This window comes from Heptranchias perlo, chromosome 15 (assembly GCF_035084215.1).
Source record: "Heptranchias perlo isolate sHepPer1 chromosome 15, sHepPer1.hap1, whole genome shotgun sequence".
Lineage (NCBI taxonomy): Eukaryota > Metazoa > Chordata > Chondrichthyes > Hexanchiformes > Hexanchidae > Heptranchias > Heptranchias perlo.
In genome coordinates this window covers 24,989,238-25,008,609 of record NC_090339.1, presented here as the reverse complement: position 1 = coordinate 25,008,609, position 19,372 = coordinate 24,989,238, and the positions used below count along the sequence as shown (strand labels likewise).

The window sequence follows — 19,372 nt, the reverse complement described above, 5'->3', positions numbered from 1 at the left end:
TGAATACAGTGATCCTGAGTTGCCAATTGCAGCAAATATCTGTTGGCAAGTAACAGCCATTTACTTTTTTTCATTTCCTCCCTAGTGTGTTGAAAGAGGTATATGCATCCTTCAATCCTGAAGCAGTGGTCTGCCAACTAGGAGCAGACACTATTGCTGGAGACCCGATGTGCTCCTTTAATATGACACCGGTGGGACTGGGAAAGTGCCTGCGTTACATTCTGAACTGGGAGCTGCCAACTCTGGTCTTGGGAGGAGGTGAGTCCATCTGTCTTTTGTTGCAAAATGTTCTTTAATAAATACAGAGATAACTGCAAACAGAAAAGTAACTAGTATATTGGCCAGTAGCAACATTGGCTGTAAAAAGGAGTCTATTGCTGTGTGTTTTTAAAATAATTTAACATAGTTTTGCATTTGGGAGCATTATTTTTTTAAAACAGCAACTCCTTAATAATTGTGTAAGTAAATGCATCACATGGTGTGGTACCGAACCATACTGACCAGGAAGGCCCAGGATCCTTCCCAGATCGGTACTGAATCAACTGATTTTAGTTGGAGCAGTGGTGGGGGTCCAGCAATTTTGGTCAATATCCTTGAGCTAGGGAAGTAAGGGTTCCCACTCCTGATTCCTAGCAGTGATATCTTCAGGAAGTCTGCATATGTGAGTGTCAGATGAGGAGAGGATTTGAATTCATCTCTGCTGCAATCACAGTTAAATTATACAAATGGTTTTGGAAGGGAGGGATTAGAGAAAGACTGTCACAGTATGAAACCTACCATTTGTTTCTGGGATCTGAAAGCAACTCCATCCCAGGCTAAAGGAATAAAACCCTCCTTTCTCTGTTTGCTGTGAGCACCCAGTATAAAATTAATTTGGACAGTTTCAGCTCCGATTATAATGGCTATGTGCTATAACACAAACTGCCCAGATTGGCACTAAATTGTTGATTTAACTCAAGGGGGTGGCATGGGAAATGGAAATATCACTGATGTAGTAGGCTGTGATAAGGCACATCATAGCCGATGGTTACAAAGCAGCACTGGCCTTGGGTGCAGGTTGCCTGACCACCACTTTGGACTGATGTACGATATGTGTCACAGAAGAAGATCTAGAGATGGTAATGGGAGAAAAACATTTTTAAAGTAATTTTTAAAATTGTTACTGAAACTTAACTTGGCTATGTAAACTCTGGTCTTCCCTGTTTGTATTTACCAGTGGTATTACTCTGTGCTTTTGAAGATAGTCCAATGTTGTATCCTCTGTGTTTCTGTATGTGGCAGTCCCAGTGACATTCACTGTGCAGTTTCCAATTTTCTCCTTGTATATGGTAAATGCAAGGAACTGTATGCACAAATCCTTTTTTTTGTGATATTACATAATTTCCCTTCCTTTAGATCTTCTCTGCATCACAAACCCTACCTCCAGCTGAGAGGATGGGTAAGTGATCTATTGCCAAGCCTTAGTCAGTGCCAATTGTAACTGGAGGTATGTAAAAGAGGTTGCCAGAGTGACCTTTTCCCTCCTTTAAGAGTTGGCAGGAGAGTTTGGAGATGGATCCCACAATCGATACAGAAAATGAAAGCACTCTATTAAAACTATCAGACTTTCTTCTCCTTTCTGTAATCAACTCAGCAATTGCCCACAGTGACATAATTGAAATCAGGAACCCATTGGGTAAGGAACAGCAGACGCAGACCCACATTCTATCTATGTACTGGATCATTATTGAAAGGCCCTCAAGCAAGTTATTGCTAGACTTTGTGGCTCTTAACTAAATGTTCATGAGTCACACTGGTGTTGAGGATCTAGAAAAGGACGGTGCTACTGTATGTTCCACGTACTGAGGATCAAATGCATTGTGCCAGCTCTGGAGAAAACTGTTAAAAGGGTAGAGGAAAAAGGCACGGTGAAATAATTGATCATTTTCTCAAACGATCAATCACCGTGACTTCAAAGTTGTGCTATTCGAATATGTAACAGTGCAGCACAATAGTAATAAATAATCTGGTTACCGGCTGCCTTGTCTATTAAATTTTTTGTGTGGCTTACTTTTCTGGTGGAGACAGGGGGCTATAACCATGCTAACACAGCCCGGTGCTGGACATACCTGACTGGTATTATCCTTGGAAAAACGCTGTCCTCAGAGATTCCTGATCACGAGGTAAGGCTGCAACAGGCTTCTTTTTCTTGCTATCTGCTGAGTCACTCCAACTAATCAAATGTGGGACTTTTACTCTGAATACGGTTTTGTAGTCAAGTGGTAGCACAACAATAATGCACTGTCTCTCCATTTTCCCCAGAATGACAGGCTTGTTCTGAACTGAAATAAGCTGTAACTGTTTGATTCATAAACAAAGCGTTTGGCCGTTCTCTGATAATTACTAAGAGGCCCCTTTAGGCTTTCTGCAGCCTTTAGACCTTCAATATTTCTTGCTTTTTTTTTGAATATGAGTAATATTGTGCAGATTGCATAATCCTTTTCAAACATTGCATATTTGCTGTCTATACAGGGACATTGATTCCGTGAATGCACAATTTTATGCTTTCCAAATCTCCGAGAGAAACCATGGTTGCTGTGTTTAAAATGTCCTCAGGCTTAGCTTGAGAGCTTGTAGGCCAAATGAAATGGACACCTCTGTCTGGAATCCAAATCTGGTTAAGTCAAATTGTATGTGGCTAGGCTTTGTATATTGAGGTTGTTTACATCTGTGGGATCCTTTTGTCTCCGGTCAGTCACTGCAAGAAGTAATTTGAAGTGGGACAGCTTTGATTATTTGTAGAGGATATCTTTTTGTTTGTCATTGTGCCAACTTCAACATCAAAGAGAAGGAAGACATATAACCAGGCTTATGCCCCATGTTCTTAATTTTCCCTTTTTTTGCTGTATTGCTGTGTGTTGGGCCTAATTTCTCGTAAAACATTTCATCACAGACCCATGTTCAAAACTTAATGAAGAGAACTGCCAAGCTTTGAGAATTTTTATTGTTTAAAGGAGCAGATGGTGTAAAGTTAAGTGCTTTACTTGTTAATGTTTATCTGCTGATTTATCGTTTTTGTGCTTCTGTATAATTTTACTTGCCATAAATCAGAAATAGCTGTCCAGCCTGAGCTACACAGTCTGCCCATATGGTATTTTTCTACAGATTTGAAGACATCAGAAATATGCATCCTGCACGATTTCCATTGCTCCATTCCATGGCATAAGGGTTCATTCTTCATCCAGTCTCCTGCTATCTCAGATATTCCATGCAGAAGGTCAAATTTTGGTTCATTGGGAGTATGAACTTCTCTGTGGAAGCTGAGTTTTGCAAATAGTACAAACAAAAAATATTGGGAAGTAGCTCAAATTTTGACAATTTTTATACAACTGATTTTTTGGGCCAAACAGTGCTGAAGTGGGTTAGACGAATAGAATGTGTGACACCAATTGGTAGGGCACATATTCTTGCCTTCAGTTCCTCGCTCATTAAGTTCTGCATCTCTTTTTAGAGGGGAGAGGGAAGAGGCTAAGTACATCCAAGAGAGAGAAATTAGCCAGGGCCACTTTTGCTAGAGCTGGGGCTTTTCCTAGCTGAAAGATTGGAAACAGAGAAATATGAAGTAGGAATTGAAAACAGGTTCTGACAAGCTGGCACACAAAACTAATTAGAGTTCACAATGAATTTAGAAGATTTTAGATGTGGCAGTTTTTCTTCAAGCAAGGCTATCTTTTATTGGATGCACACGGACATCAGTGCTCCTAGGAAGATGCAAGTGAACGCAGAGATGTCTGGAAATGCAGTTTTAAAACTATTCAAGCAGAATGATTGACCTTGGTATGTCTGGAGAATGGGGAGCGGTGTTATAAATGGAAATCCATGTGGTGAAGGATAGAATACTAGAGCCTGATCTTTAGTTTCCAAGCTTTTATTCATAGAGATTCCCCTTACACACACACCACACCCTAGATAAGCTCTCCTATAAAAAAGGATTGTAAACAATTTTACAACACCAAGTTATAGTCCAACAATTTATTTGAAAATCACAAGCTTTCGGAGGCTTCCTCCTTCCTCAGGTGAATGTCAAGAAATCCTCGAACCTTTCGCATTTATAAATCACAGAACAATACATGGTGATTACAGATAGTCTTTCCAACTGCCCGTTGCTAAGGCAATCAAAGTGTTCAGACAGAGAGGTGTTGCCTACAGGGCCACCAAATATACAAACAACCAAAAAAAAGAGGCAGAAACATCCGGAAGGAAGAGAAAGACAGCAAATGACCCATTATATCAAAAACAGATAACTTTTGTTCGCTGGTGGGGTTACGTGTAGCGTGACATGAACCCAAGATCCCGGTTGAGGCCGACCTCATGGGTGCAGAACTTGGCTATCAATTTTCTGCTCGACGATTTTGCGTTGTCGTGTGTCTCGAAGGCCGCCTTGGAGTACGCTTACCCGAAGGTCGGTGGCTGAATGTCCTTGACTGCTGAAGTGTTCCCCGACTGGGAGGGAACCCTCCTGTCTTGCGATTGTTGCACGGTGTCCGTTCATCCGTTGTCGCAGTGTCTGCATGGTCTCGCCAATGTACCATGCTCTGGGGCATCCTTTCCTGCAACGTATGAGGTAGACAACGTTGGCCGAGTCACAGGAGTATGAACCATGTACCTGGTGGGTGGTGTCCTCTTGTGTGATGGTGGTATCTGTGTCAATGATCTGGCATGTCTTGCAGAGGTTACCGTGGCAGGGTTGTGTGGTGTCGTGGACGCTGTTCTCCTGAAAGCTGGGTAATTTGCTGCGAACGATGGTCTGTTTGAGGTTGGGTGGCTGTTTAAAGGCGAGTAGTGGAGGTGTGGGGATGGCCATAGCGAGGTGTTCATCGTCATTGATGACATGTTGAAGGCTGCGGAGAACATGGCGTAGTTTCTCCGCTCCGGGGAAGTACTGGACGACGAAGGGTACTCTGTTGGTTGCGTCCCGTGTTAGTCTTCTGAGGAGGTCTATGCGATTTTTCGCTGTGGCCCGTCGGAATTGTCGATCGATGAGTCGAGCGTCATATCCCGTTCTTACTAGGGCGTCTTTCAGCGTCTGTAGGTGTCCATCGCGTTCCTCCTCGTCTGAGCAGACCCTGTGTATTCGCAGGGGATGGCCTCTTTGACATGGTTAGGGTAGTTTCTCCCCGGAGCGGAGAAACTACGCCATGTTCTCCGCAGCCTTCAACATGTCATCAATGACGATGAACACCTCGCTATGGCCATCCCCACACCTCCACTACTCGCCTTTAAACAGCCACCCAACCTCAAACAGACCATCGTTCGCAGCAAATTACCCAGCTTTCAGGAGAACAGCGTCCACGACACCACACAACCCTGCCACGGTAACCTCTGCAAGACATGCCAGATCATCGACACAGATACCGCCATCACACGAGAGGACACCACCCACCAGTTACATGGTTCATACTCCTGTGACTCGGCCAACGTTGTCTACCTCATACGTTGCAGGAAAGGATGCCCCGGAGCATGGTACATTGGCGAGACCATGCAGACGCTGCGACAACGGATGAAGGGACACCGCGCAACAATCGCAAGACAGGAGGGTTCCCTCCCAGTCGGGGAACACTTCAGCAGTCAAGGACATTCAGCCACCGACCTTCGGGTAAGCGTACTCCAAGGCGGCCTTCGAGACATACGACAACGCAAAATCGTCGAGCAGAAATTGATAGCCAAGTTCCGCACCCATGAGGACGGCCTCAACCGGGATCTTGGGTTCATGTCACGCTACACGTAACCCCACCAGCGAACAAAGGTTATCTGTTTTTAATATAACGGGTCATTTGCTGTCTTTCTCTTCCTTCCGGATGTTTCTATGTTTCTGCCTCTCTCTCTCTTTTTTTTGGGTTGTTTGTATATTCGGTGGCCCTGTAGGTAACACCTCTCTGTCTGAACACTTTGATTGCCTTGGCAACGGGCAGTTGGAAAGACTATCTGTAATCACCAGGTATTGTTCTGTGATTTATAAATGCGAAAGGTTCGAGGATTTCTTGACATTCACCTGAGGAAGGAGGAAGCCTCCGAAAGCTTGTGATTTTCAAATAAAATTGTTGGACTATAACTTGGTGTTGTACAATTGTCAACCCCAGTCCATCACCGGCATCTCCACATCATAAAAAAGGATACAAGAGAGTCCCCAATTGATACCCACTACCTGAATACAATTAACACTCATTGATATAAATCATACCAATTATCAAGTGGGGCAGAGGAAAAAGAGAATTATAGGTCCTAAATATCATTCAGTATCCTACAGTACATTGTATTAACTCCTAGGTTGGTAATCACAGATTTCTACTGTGCTCTTTTAACACATTAATGTAAACATCATAACAAATGTACTCCGACTTAGTCCACTGGAACTGGATCAAGAGCGCAGTAGCAGGGGGGTTATCTGTCTTCTCATTGGTGATCTTTCGCGAGTTACGCAGCGAGTATAAGATTTTTTTTAACTCTGTCGGCAGGGTGATGCTCTGTTTGTTCTATTGGAGAGAACAATTCCTGGAATCTCAACAGTGTGTTCATTCTGCGTTGCTATGCCAACTGTCAAATGCTGATTTACACTGAGTTTTTTATTTCTTCTTGGTGTGAGGTAGTTGTTCATTTGAAATCGATGAATAGATATTTATTTTGCCTGTGTAACATAACAACTGCAAATGGGGGAAAGAATACAGTGGTGTTGAGACGATGCAACATGTTGGAGTACTACTGCAGTCATGGAGTGATGAGATGAGGGTTTGTTCCAATCATCTTCTATGCTGTATTAATGATCTCCAACGTGTCACTGTGGGGACGTGGTAGCCAGGGGCTCCCCTCAGTGAGGGAGGCAGTGATGTTAGTATGTTTCTGTGCCCCTCACCAATCGGTTTCAAGGCAGAATTTGGCGGAGGCCTGAGAACAGGTTGTTTACCCTCCCTCCTGGTCTGTGAATAGTGTATGGTGTCAAGAGACTCAATTGGGAAAGAAAATAATTTTTCCAAAAGCAGCAAGGTTGGCAGAAAAAGATTCCTAACTGCCACAAATTATCATTTTATGGTTGCATTGGGAGGGAAGAAAGATTGAGATTGTGGTCAGGAGGCTACAAAACAGGACTTGGAAAAGTGGAATGAGCTGAAATAGAACTTTTGGAGCTGAATTTTCTGTGTCTCAATCCCCATGAAAGAGAACTTCAACAGTCCTAGTTTCATCTCCAGCAGAAATAGTGGTCTAGCAGGGTTTAAGGCACATAAGGTTGACAAAATTGTTGCTGAAATCAAGAGGTTAATAATTTACAAAGTACATTTTAAGATAAGAATACTTAACCATGGGCAAAGTTTATATTTTTAGTAACTAAACCCCTGTTTGAGCTCTGTAAAGGAAATCTGACTGCTCCATTCCCATGGATAATTTACATCATTCCCAGCACTGAAGGAACTGACACTTCCTCTGATAATTAAGCTTGTGTGTGCAGATTACGGGCATCTGTTCACACAGCACCAGTTTGAATTAAATTCTTTATTTGCCATCATTCTCGCACAAAGTGTAGAGAAGCACCCAGATTTTTGCTATTTTCAGAGTGTGTCTTTATCTTAGTTATCACGGGTGTTTTCATAGATATGTGAACAGTAGTTCTTTTTTAAAATTTGCCTTTTTCCCTTCACATTCTCTTCTCTGAGTACACCATAGCCAGTCCATTTAGGCAGATGCCTGCTGTCAGACCTCTGGTACTCCAGCTGCTGGTGGCTGAGATGAGGAAGTTTCATTGTACCACATTATAGCTTTGAGTCTCAATCCTTGCAGTTAACCTTTCTAACGGTTAGATAAGTTTTGAGGAAAAATGGTTAAAAAGATGCAATATGTCCTAGAAAATATTTTTTTAAACCCTTGTAACACACTTGTGAACAGTTCACAGCTTTTTGTTAGACAGCAGGCCCCTCTGGGGGAAAAAAGGTAAGCAGTTTGGAAAAAAATTGTGATTTACCATTTGTTCATTTATTTTGCCTTCATGTCTCTCAACTTCCTCTTTCTGTCAGGTAGATCAGATAGTCTGAGCTCTGGACTGCTTCACTACTGCTGTCAGGGCCAGTGATCATCTTAGCATAGGGGACACTCCATCTCACAACTCACCCAAAACACAGGCAGTTTTGAATGTCAGAGGTTGGGATTATAATCGAGTCACCAGTGTTGAGAGTCCAGTAGTGTACTTTTGCATGGATCATTCTGTCAATTTAGACTGAGATTAGAACTCAGCTACCTAGAATGGGAATCTGGTGCAAGAACTACTGGCTTCCTTTGCAAATGCCTTTCTCATTGGAAATGTAGTAAACCATAAGTGAACTGAGAAAAGTGACTGGGCGAGGAGGCGCAGCCTGAACTTTGCATTACTAATCTCTGATTGGGTTTACAGCTCCATTGTCCTGAGTATAATTAGTTCCGTTTGTATGGACCCTTGACTCACTTAATTATTTATCAATACCCTGACAGTGTAACTGGGTTGACACTTCCTGCAATTACTTCAGAAGACATTGTACTGCAGAATTTACAGGCAATTGCCCTTGCAAATCCTGCTTCACAGAAGAATGAGCTTGGATTGTACCGTATAGACGCAAATAATTGATTTAGATGAGGGGTCGCTTTGCCCCAGTAAAGCCTTGATCAGAGTACCCAGTGTTGGGAAGTTCTGCAAAGGCTTTATGTACAATGGGCAATGTAAGCCCTAGGAAGTTCCATTCCACAGCTCGTTTATATTGAAACTACTTCCACAAATTCAGGTGTATCTCTAGTTGTGAACCTGCTCATGTAAATATCATTGCACTTCAGAGTATTGATAATTGGTGTTGCCGCAGGGGCAAAAATAGACCCACCTAAGTAAACATTGTCCTTCCTCATACAAAATGTAAATTATATTATAAGGTACCAGGGAGTGAGATCAAGATTGTAATTTAATCTATGTTCAGTTAACAGTTATAAATTGCTTATCTTGATCCTTATAACTTGAGATCTGAATAACTGAATTAGATTCCAGTCTATGACACACTCCCAGGTGTATGTGTGTATACACCCTCGATTTAGATTCAAGCCTGTAACTCTTCCAGGTATCCATTATTATACAAAAACTAACTGAGTTCCTTGATTTGATTAGATTATAATCTATAACTTACTCCAAGGTCTTTATTACTCCGTACGTAAAACCTGTTGAATAGGATGCAGCATGTGATCACTGGATATCTGGGGACATTAAAAAACAGCAGCCTGACTCTTCCTGAGAAGAACAGAATCCTGTGCTCTAATTCCAAGCAACATTGGCTGGAGTCTTTTTTCCAGTTCCAGGCAGAGCAGACTTAAAATAATTACATAATTTGATCATCTTTGCAGCTGAGTCAATAACCAAGGCAACTACTACATATATTCATTAGAGATCTTCAGGAGAGGGAGGGAGGGAGGGAGGGCAACAGTGAGAAGAAAAGATGAAGAGAGGGTTGGCCCAGGAGCATTGAGAACCTTGTATATTTCGTATAGTTGCAAAACTTGAGTTACGGGGGGAGGGGGTTAGGGAATATTATAATTCCTCCAGATGCAGGACTGCCTCTTGACGCTCATGTAAGAAAGCTTAATAGTCAAGAAAGGAGGAAGAGAAAATGGCACTAGAGGCCAGTTAGCCTGATATCAGTAATAGGGAAAATGCTAGAATCTATTACTAAGGACATAGTAACAGGGCACTTAGAAAATCATAATATGATTAGGCAGAGTCAACTCAGTTTTATGAAAGGGAAATTGTGTTTGACAAATCTATTAGAATTTTTTGAGGGTGTAACTGGCAAGGTAGATAAGAGGGAACCAGTGGATGTAGTTTATTTGGACTTCCAAAAGGCATCCAATAAGGTGCCACACAAAAGGTTGTTACACAAGATTAGAGCTCATGGGATTGGGGTAATATATTAGCATGGATTGAGGATTGGTTAATGGACAGAAAATAGAGAGTAGGAATAAACGGGTCATTTTTGGCTTGGCAGGTTGTAACTAGTGGGGTGCCACAAGGATCAGTGCTTGGACCTTAGCTGTTTACAATATATATCAATGACTTAAATGAGGGGATCAAGTCTAATGTATCCAAGTTTGCTGAGGATACAAAGCTAGGTGGGAAAGTAAGCTGTAAGGAGGATGCAAAGAGGCTGCAAAGGGATATAGATAGGTTAAGTGAGGGCGAGAAGGTGGCAGATGGAGTATAATGTGGGGAAATGTGAAGTTATCCACTTTTGTAGAAAGAATAGAAAAGCAGAATATTTTTTAAAAGGTGAGAGACTAAGAAATGTTGGTAGTCAGAGGGATTTGGGTGTCCTTGTACACAAATCACAGAAAGTTAACATGCAGTACAGCAAGTAATTAGGAAGGCAAATGGTATGTTAGCCTTTATTGAAACGGGGTTGGAGTATAAGAGTAAGGAGGTCTTCCTGCAATTAATATAGGGCTCTTGTGAGACCACACCTGGAGTACAGTTTTGGTCTTCTTACCTAAGGAAGGATATACTCGCCTTAGAGGCGGTGCAACGAAGTTTCACTAGATTGATTCCTGCGATGAGAGGGTTGTCGTATGGAGTTTAGAAAAATGAGTGATGATCTCATTGAAACGTAAAAATTCTTAGAGGGCTTGACAGGGTAGATGCTGAGAGGCTGTTTCCCCTGGCTGGAGAGTCTAGATCTAAGGGTCATAGTCTCGAGGTAAGGGGTAGGCCATTTAGGACCAAGATGAGGAAAAATTTCTTCACTGAGGGTTGTGAACCTTTGGAATTCTCTACCCCCGAGGGCTGTGGCTGCTCAATCATTGAGTGTATTCAAGACTGAGATCGATAGATTTTTGGACCCCAAGGGAATCAAGGGATATGGGGATAGTGCGGGAAAGAGGATTTGAGGTAGAAGATCAGCCATGATCTTGAATGGCAGAGCAGACTCGAGGGGCTGTATGCCTACACCTGCTTCTATTTCTTATGTTCTTAAGCACGTTGACATGACTTCTTAGATATAGATAATTTTAAATAGTCACTTGCATTTCCTTTCATCCTCCTCTCCCTCTCTTTCCCCCCCCCCCAACCCTATTAACCAAAATAACATTGAGTGCAAAGAAAAAATTCTAATTGCAAATCCACTTTCCTTGCAAATGACATTTGAAAATAAGAACCAAGAGAAACTTAACATAGTTTCAGACTTTACTAACCTGATTGACTTCACAGTATTTTACAGAATATGGGCCTGATTATGTACTGGAAATCACGCAAAGCTGCAGGACTGATCAGAATGATCCCCAGCGGATTGAACAGATACTTAACACAATCCGAGGTGAGAAGTACATACTCTCATTAAAGGTACAAACCCTATGTCAGCGCTGTTTGGACTCACGATTATTGATTTTAAAATCTACGTCTGTATATTGCATCCAAGTTTCCTTAAGAGGTGGGTTTTACTAGTCTGGGTATGGTAATCTGAGGGAGGTAAAACTGAATCAGGATATCCACCTCCTGCATTTGAGAGAAAAGTTGTACTCAAATGTTTAGAAGAGACACTTGAGTGACCCTGAGATGAACGTAATTCCACTTTTCCTTAATGGTCCTATCATTTCCTGGGAATTTCCTGGCCTACCTTCAGCACCTCCCTATAATAGCATGGCTAAGATCAGGAATTCCACAGTGGAAGATCAAAGTTTTTCCCCTCCACAATCAGTGGTTTAGTTTATTGGTGTATTAGTATGCTGCTTCACTATGCTGTTTTTTTTCCAGGGAAAACAACAACTACTTTACTACTATATAGCGCCTTTAGCGTAGTAAAATGTCCCAAGGCATTCACAGGAGTGTTATCAAACAAAATTTGACAAAAAAACTTAAAAAGAGATTAAATTGTGCAGCCATGCTCTGGGACAGAACCAGTCTGCTCATGAAATTGGAATGATCTACCTGCCAAGATCCCATGACCTGATGACACTACTTTTCCAGCATTGGGAGAGTAGGCTGGATTCTTCTGTGATTTACATTTTTAATATAATGTCAGGTTTGTTATAAAAAGAAGCAGGGCTGCTTAAATATATCCACACAACTTTGAGCAGTATGCTTTTACTGTTTGGAGTACAGAAAACCTATAGCATGAAGCATAACTATAATTACTTCTGATCTGCAACCTCTACTTATAAAGTGGAAGCACATGTTTCCCATTTAAATGTACGGGACACAGTGTTGTGATTTGATATTGACGTAGTTGCACTGTCATCGTATTGGGAGAGGACTGCAATATAATAAGGTCAATAATCTGCACAAATCGAAAGATTTAACCCTTCAGGGACTGCAGGGCATCACATTGTTTAGAAAAATTACCAAACACAGAATGCATTTCTACGTACATATTCCATCCGTTAGCCTGTTTTAAATCAAAGAGAGTTAGAAGTTGTCGTTGCACAGGTCGAAATGAGATTGCGCCAATCTTGACTTCTTTAAATCTATACAGCAAACTCTTTTCACAGCTTCATATGTATTACATTAGGGGGGACAATAATCTGATCCACTGAAGCACATTGTGCAGTCATTCCCTGTATTATTGGGCATGGAAACCTGAGGCCTGCAGTGCATCCAATGCACCTAGCATCCCTAATGTGGACAGCCAGCTCAAAGGGTACTGAGAGTCTACATACAAGTGGTCCATGAGGCTCATTAGACCTTCAGATAATAAAATTAGGAAGCTGCCTGCCCCACAGTGTAATTGGTGCACCTGAGCATGTCTCCAGCTCTGGACAGTCCATTTGGAGCTGGTGCTGAAGGAGGTGCCCTATTTAAAAGAAAACAGGCCCTTTCACCCTTGCCTGCTGCCACCTGTGCCTAGTGCCACTGCTCTCCTTGCTGGAAAATCCCTCAGCACTTAACGGGCTATTGACACCCAAAATCATAGTTTCATGAGCACCAGAAAATTATTCAAATGAGCTGAGCATGTGTTGTCAAGCAACATCAGATCATTAATTCACAGGCACATGGAGCGCCTTAACAGTGGTGGTGCTGTGCAAAAGTTAGATTTTTGACTCCTAGATATAGGTAATCATGCAAAAATGTACCTCTGGGCATATTATACTGGGTACAGCCATGCATAAGGGTAATGTATCTCTAAGGAACACTATACAGGATACAGACTAAACACTTGTCTAACATGTTGCTTTGGATATAACCAAATACAGGAGAATGGTTCTCTGCAGACACAATATGCTCGATAGCTGAATTGTTCAAAGTGCAAAAACAGAAGATGATACCGATGTGATGTAATGAAACAGTAGTATTTTATTCTTAGTTGTGACACGTGGCTGATGTTACAACCTTGAAAAGAATTATATAAAACTTAAATTATTAAGATTTTCAGAATCAAATCTTGTTTATTATCACATTTTACTATATCAGAAGCTAGCTAATTGGGCATTACTGATAGTTTGATAAATGGAAAATTCAAGTTCAGTTATAATTGACTGTCTTGGGATGAATTCAATCTATATCTTCATTAAAAATTTGCATTACACGACTTGAGGATTTCCTGGATCTAAACTGAAATGAATGCTTTTAAACAGTGCAGTTTAAAAGATTGAAACAGTGCCTGCACACAGATACAGATGGGATTTCTCCCCCAGATAATTGGAAATGGGAACTATATTCTGACACAGCAGCCTGGGTAATGCCTGATCTCTGTCTGCTGGTTGTACAGAAGCAGTCTTTCTAAAGACCCTGTTATGGTTTTATGGTTTAATCTTCATCAGGGAAATCTATTTCTGCAGCTTAACGAGATTACAGCTAGATTTGATAAAATTAAGATCTGACTCCATTTGATTCACATTTTTCTGAATGTGATTTGAAATTAATCTGTTAGTGGCACCATGCTGTGAACCAACGAGGGCAAAAGTTTATGTAAAAATATTGTGTTTTTTGTGTCTGTTTTCCAGGAAATCTGAAGAATGTAATTTAATATGTGATGGGGAGTGAGCGGAAGATGAGAGAAGCCTTTTAACTGAACACAGTCTGTGGCTGCTGTAGCTGCAGGGGAGACTTGGACAAAATTACTTGCAAGTTCCAGGACAACAGATGTTCATTGAGACTTGAAGCTGCAGTTAACCCTTTCATCAACTATATAGAACAGACTGTCAGATATTCAAGGATTGCAGTATCCTGTTGTATTTGCTGTTTTATTAACCTCATTATGTTGTAAATATATTTTAAAATTCATTTTTAGATGCTGCTTTGAAATGTGCCCCATAGTGGAGTTGCAGTATAATTTGTGGTTGGCCAAAGAACATGCCAATCATATATGCTGGGATTCAAATAGCATTTTGCTTTCAGTCCCTAGATACAGAGCTAATATCTTGACTTGGTTAAAAGTGTAACATTTAATCTGTTTCATCTGCTACAGAAAAATTGCAAAAAGAGAAAATTGAACTTATCAAAAATGAGGATATCCATGCAGTGACGTAATGCTCAAGTGTACTGTTCTTTACGGGAGGACCTGGATTTGTGCTGCTTGTTCTCCACCTGGTAATTTCCTTGGCTAAGTTTTCAGAAAGAGGGGCAGAAATGCCTCAGTGAAGGCCAAGGCCTCTCACAAAGGGAGAGAAAGGAAGCATGTGAGGGTGAATCTGCCTCCCTCCAGAGCCATTCAAAGAGCATCTCTTAACCGCTGGTTCAAAATGCACAATGAAACCTGCCCTTTTTGTAGGGGAATGGTGCATAACACCTGGAGATGGGGAGGTGTAAAAAATTATTTTTAAATCGGGAGAAACCAGCAATTGTTTCAAACAAAAGGTTAAAGTTAGTAATTCACTGTGGACATAACTTCATTAAGTTGATCCTTAATTCCTCGCTCTGTTTTCTTTGGGGTTTTTTTTTCGTTGGGGATGGGGGTGTTTACTCTGTAGGATCTCATATTTTAATCCAAGCATATATGGATGTGTGTGGTTGTATTCTTTTTCCCCTGGGGCCCCTTAGTGAGGCAGTCACTCTGTGGGGAGGTGGAACCTGGCTTTCCTGCTGTGCTAAGCAAACCTCCAGTCCGCTGAGGCATGGGGTGGCATTGCCTACAGGAAATTGCTCACAAATTTGCGGTGATTTCAATTCCCAACTCAGGAAAGGATCAGTGAAAATAAATGGTTCTGATAGTGTTTGAGATAAAAGCTAAAATTTGGAACAACAGCTGCATGTTGTAAAAAGAACAACAGCATTTTTTTTGTTATTTTTGAAGCATATTCACAGACTGAGGATGACAGCTACCACCAATTACAAGCAATATTTTTAGTTGATTGGTTTACTAGTCAAAATTAATACTTTTAACCCTAGCTTTACAACCAGGGTGTCCAACCTGCAGCCCTAGGGCCACATGTAGCCCCTGAGCTTAGGCAGTCTGCCTCTTGTTATACGAATATACAAAATTGATGGGCAGAAAAAGACTAGCTGGTCTATCAAGCCTGCCCCAACCAAAAGGTTTGTTGGTTTGTTCTATTTGAATTTTACATGGGTGGAGATTTCTAAAGTGTTGTCCTTAGTGCTGTTACTTCGTTGGTGCAGAAATCCTAAACTAGAACTGCAAGAGCTATTGGTATGAGCAACTTGACATATGCACAAAATTAATGGGAAAGTGGATTTAAGCTTAATATGTGGCCCATGAGGTCAAGAGCTTGGAAATTACTGTGCTACAGGATAAATGCCAGACTCACCAGGATACCATTGCAAGTTACAATTAATACCCTTTTTTTTCCTTTTAAATGTATTTGTTTAAATTCTGAGTGCTGTTGATGTCAAGAGGGGGCTGAAGTGGAGAAGTTGCTGAGCCTAACACCATGAGGAAGCAGAATTAACACCAAAAGCAATACAGTAACTAACATAGGCTGCTGACTCTGGGCCTAACAGAGTGAGGGTGCTAGATTAACATCAGTAGAGTTATAAACTGTTTTTATATTTCTCTAAGACCCGTGCTAGTAGTGCCAACTCCTGACACCTGTATCTCATGCAGCATCTGTACAAAAGTAAACGTGCCAAGATTTACTGAGACTGGTAGTTAGGAAGACCCATTTTCTGGTTCTTCCTGTCATGTGATCTTAGAGAATTCCAGCAAGTTGATTTTTCTGTTTATAGTTGGCTGCATGTGATGTAGGTATTGGGAGCCAGTACCATTAACATGGGTCTAAGCGTGACATAACACAGTTGCTAACAGTGTACTGGCTAGAAGGTATTACTGAGCCTAGCAACACTAGGGAACTGAATTAATCCATAGAGAGATAATCCAGAGAGGTAAACACTGAGTACTATATGTAGGGAGGTATTAAACCTAATAGTATGAGAGAGCTTTGCTCTGATTGGCACACAGTTAAAATGACATGATTGCTAGTTATTGTCTCTACTTTTGTTGATGTAAATTCAATTCCCTCACCCATCAAGCACAGTAAGTCCTCTAACCTCACATCAGGTCCTCTAACCAGTTCCCCTAATTATGTCATCAGCACTCAGTTTGTAAAAAAAACATTCAGGAAAAAAAAGTAGTGGTTATAAAGAGGTTTTGCTGTTGTGTTGAAGTATGGATAAACTCCACTTCCAGTAACATAAAACATACTATATAAATAAACAGAGATGCTAAAAAAATACTGAAGAAGCAAGATTGTTTAGTTTGGGCTTGCATTTAAGAAGTGCCTTACCAGTTTCAAATGTCTCAAAGTGCTTCACACAATGAATTACTTTTGGAGTGCAGAGACCGTTAATGCAGGCAAATCTGGCATTGTCCCACAAACAGCCATAGATGAACGATCAGTTATGTTTTTTTGGCAGTATTGTTGAGGGAGGAATGTTGATCAGGACACAATCGAGAAAGATCTGGGCAGAATTAAAACCAAAAGAGCTAGTAATAAATTGAGCACAAGGAGAGAAAAATAAGAATAAAGGAGAGGAGTAAAGAGAACACAATAAATAAGCAAATAAATCAAATGTGATAAATTTAAAACAAAAAGTAGTAAACAGGCAGCAAAGTGAGACAAAATAATAAATAGTTGAAAATGAAGTAGAGGAAGAAAGACAGTTCATTTCTCTAGTCCATGCCTTCATAATTCTGCTGCTAACATCCTCAGTATCTTGCAAGTATTAAATTTGGTAGGGGATCCATTCTAGCTGGAACTGGCACTGTCAATTTCTGAACCCACCATTCCTGAGTGTCCCAAGTTTTGCAGACTCTAGTTGAGTGGTGTGCCACATTGTTTTATATTCACCAAAGCATTCCTGTGAAATTTCATCTTGTTTATTGTAATGAAAAACAATGTCTTGTGATAGCATTGTCACAGTTCATCTGTGGAGGTTAATAAAAAAAATGGGATACTTCAGCTTTAACTAATCCATTCAGTCACCAGCATCTTCATGTCATTGCTTGTTTTTTAATGCAATTTTTTAAACCAAGTCCTATTTAAGTGTATTTTAAACATAGGGTTTTAACTATACCTCAACCTTATTAAGGAGTTTGGAGGCATTTTTACCAATGTTAAAGAGCTGAACTCTAATTTTGTACATTGTTCCTGTTGCTGTTTCTTATTTTTGCAGTTTTTGTGGTGACCAGAAACTATACAATGTGGTTATTAATAAATGGAATTAAAAATGCCAACTATTTGTCTTTACTTTCAGACAGTGCTCCTTTAACAGGGTTTCTAGAGGCTAGTCCTATACAGTCATGACCATGGTTTAGTTTTGCATTTTTCTTTAGCCTCCTTTACCTCCGCATGCTGCATTATTCTTCCTTTTTTCCTTTGTGGTCATAAGTCTAGGAAGGCACCCAACAGGAAAATTATGAGACATCAATTTCTTGATAAGGATTTCTCTGCTTCATAATGGCCATATCACCTGCCCCTGTTACTGTGCTGTATACCTCCTATCCATTGGCAACAATGTCTTTCTTGTTGTTACTCCCCCCAGAATTTCAATTTTGTTTTTCCTCTCCAATTTTCTTTGTGTCCCTCCTCGTGAAGGCATTGTCTCCTTGCTGGTGTGTTCCATGGGCCTCAGTCACCTTTTGGTACATCACTCAAGTCACCATTATTCATGTGCAAGCCCTGTCAGTGAGATGCTATTAAATCATGGGGGTATCACAGTCAAGCCAGATCCTGTTCAATATACATACATGTGAATTTCCAGCAAGAGTATCTGCATAGTGACCAAAGCAAGAACCTTGGCTGATTTTCCCATCTCTTACCCATGGCACTGACATCAATTTTAGCACTCTTACCACGCTCAGAGATCAGCTAACTCAGTAGATCAGGGATCCAACGGTGGGCATTTCTGTTTTGTATGGCTCAGTTACTGACAAGATAAACTCTCTGGTGATGATCTCTGATTTATGCGGAATAAACTAACATCAGTTTGAGTGATGGTAGGAACACTACAATTGGCCGCAGAGCTGACAGGTTTAGAGTGGAAAACGCAACATTTCATGATTGTTGCCCAGCGACTTCCACTGGTGTTACCCGTGTGTGAATATTGGATGAAGACAGGAATTGGGTTCAATTGTGATCCTCCTGTGATTCAACGCTCTGTTTAGGCTCATAGATGAATAGTGGACACTTGTGTGAGGTACCAAAAGGCAACCAACATACCTGGAACCATATCCCAGCTAGCACTAATGGCTTCAGGCATGGATTAGAGAAAATTGGCAACAAAAAAAAATCCATATTCTTGAAGGTCTGCTACTTGCACCCATCTGCTTTCCTGGCTGGAATCTGATCACAAGCAGCTGCTGTGTTAATGGAACTCTATCCCAACTTACGGGTTTTGAACAGTCAGCGGCAACACCAAAGTAAATTTGCTGAGAGCAAGGCCCAGGAAGACCCAGTTATAAAGAAGGGCCTTCCTGGCCATAGACCTTAGTTAAGAGCTGGCAGCACTAGTATAGTACGTACTTAGTCCAATATAAAAGCAGCATCACAGATATGAACCATCCAAAACAAAAGATTTAGAAGGGTAAGTAAAAATGTTCATGTTGAATAGAAACTCTTTAATTGCAAATGTTCCCACCCTATGCACTCTTTTCTCATGCCGTGGTCTCATTTCAAGCATCAATATTGCTCATGAGCCAGTGTCTAAGGGGTGTGCAACGATGGTCTGCTGTTCGTATGCCCTCTGTGTGGATGAGTGCTGCATCTCCTCTCAATCTATCCCATAATACCACGGCTCAATTCAGATGTTTAGAGAATCATGGGAAATTATCTGTATCCATTCTAGTGTAGAACATTAGTGCACCAAGACATGTGTTTCATCTTTTGAAAACATTATTTTAGAAACTAGTCAGTGAAATAATGTGTTTTAATGTGAGGATGTATTTGATAGTTGTGA

The 19,372-nt window shown here is 41.0% G+C and overlaps 1 protein-coding gene across 2 annotated transcripts in view; it reads left to right on the top strand.

Annotated features, from left to right (window-relative positions):
* The window catches only part of hdac8 (histone deacetylase 8), a 69,603-nt gene extending 51,959 nt beyond the window's left edge, over positions 1-17,644 (top strand). Inside the window, exons 8-11 of one of the 2 annotated variants that reach the window (XM_067996908.1) lie at positions 86-258; positions 2,068-2,162; positions 11,237-11,342; positions 13,966-17,644. In XM_067996908.1, coding sequence (XP_067853009.1) covers positions 86-258; positions 2,068-2,162; positions 11,237-11,342; positions 13,966-13,988 — 397 coding nt within the window. In that variant the 3' untranslated portion in view covers positions 13,989-17,644. Of the gene's footprint in view, positions 1-85; positions 259-2,063; positions 2,163-11,236; positions 11,343-13,965 lie in introns of those variants that run through there. The other variant, XM_067996909.1, reaches the window with a different exon arrangement.
* The last annotated feature ends 1,728 nt before the right edge of the window (positions 17,645-19,372 follow it).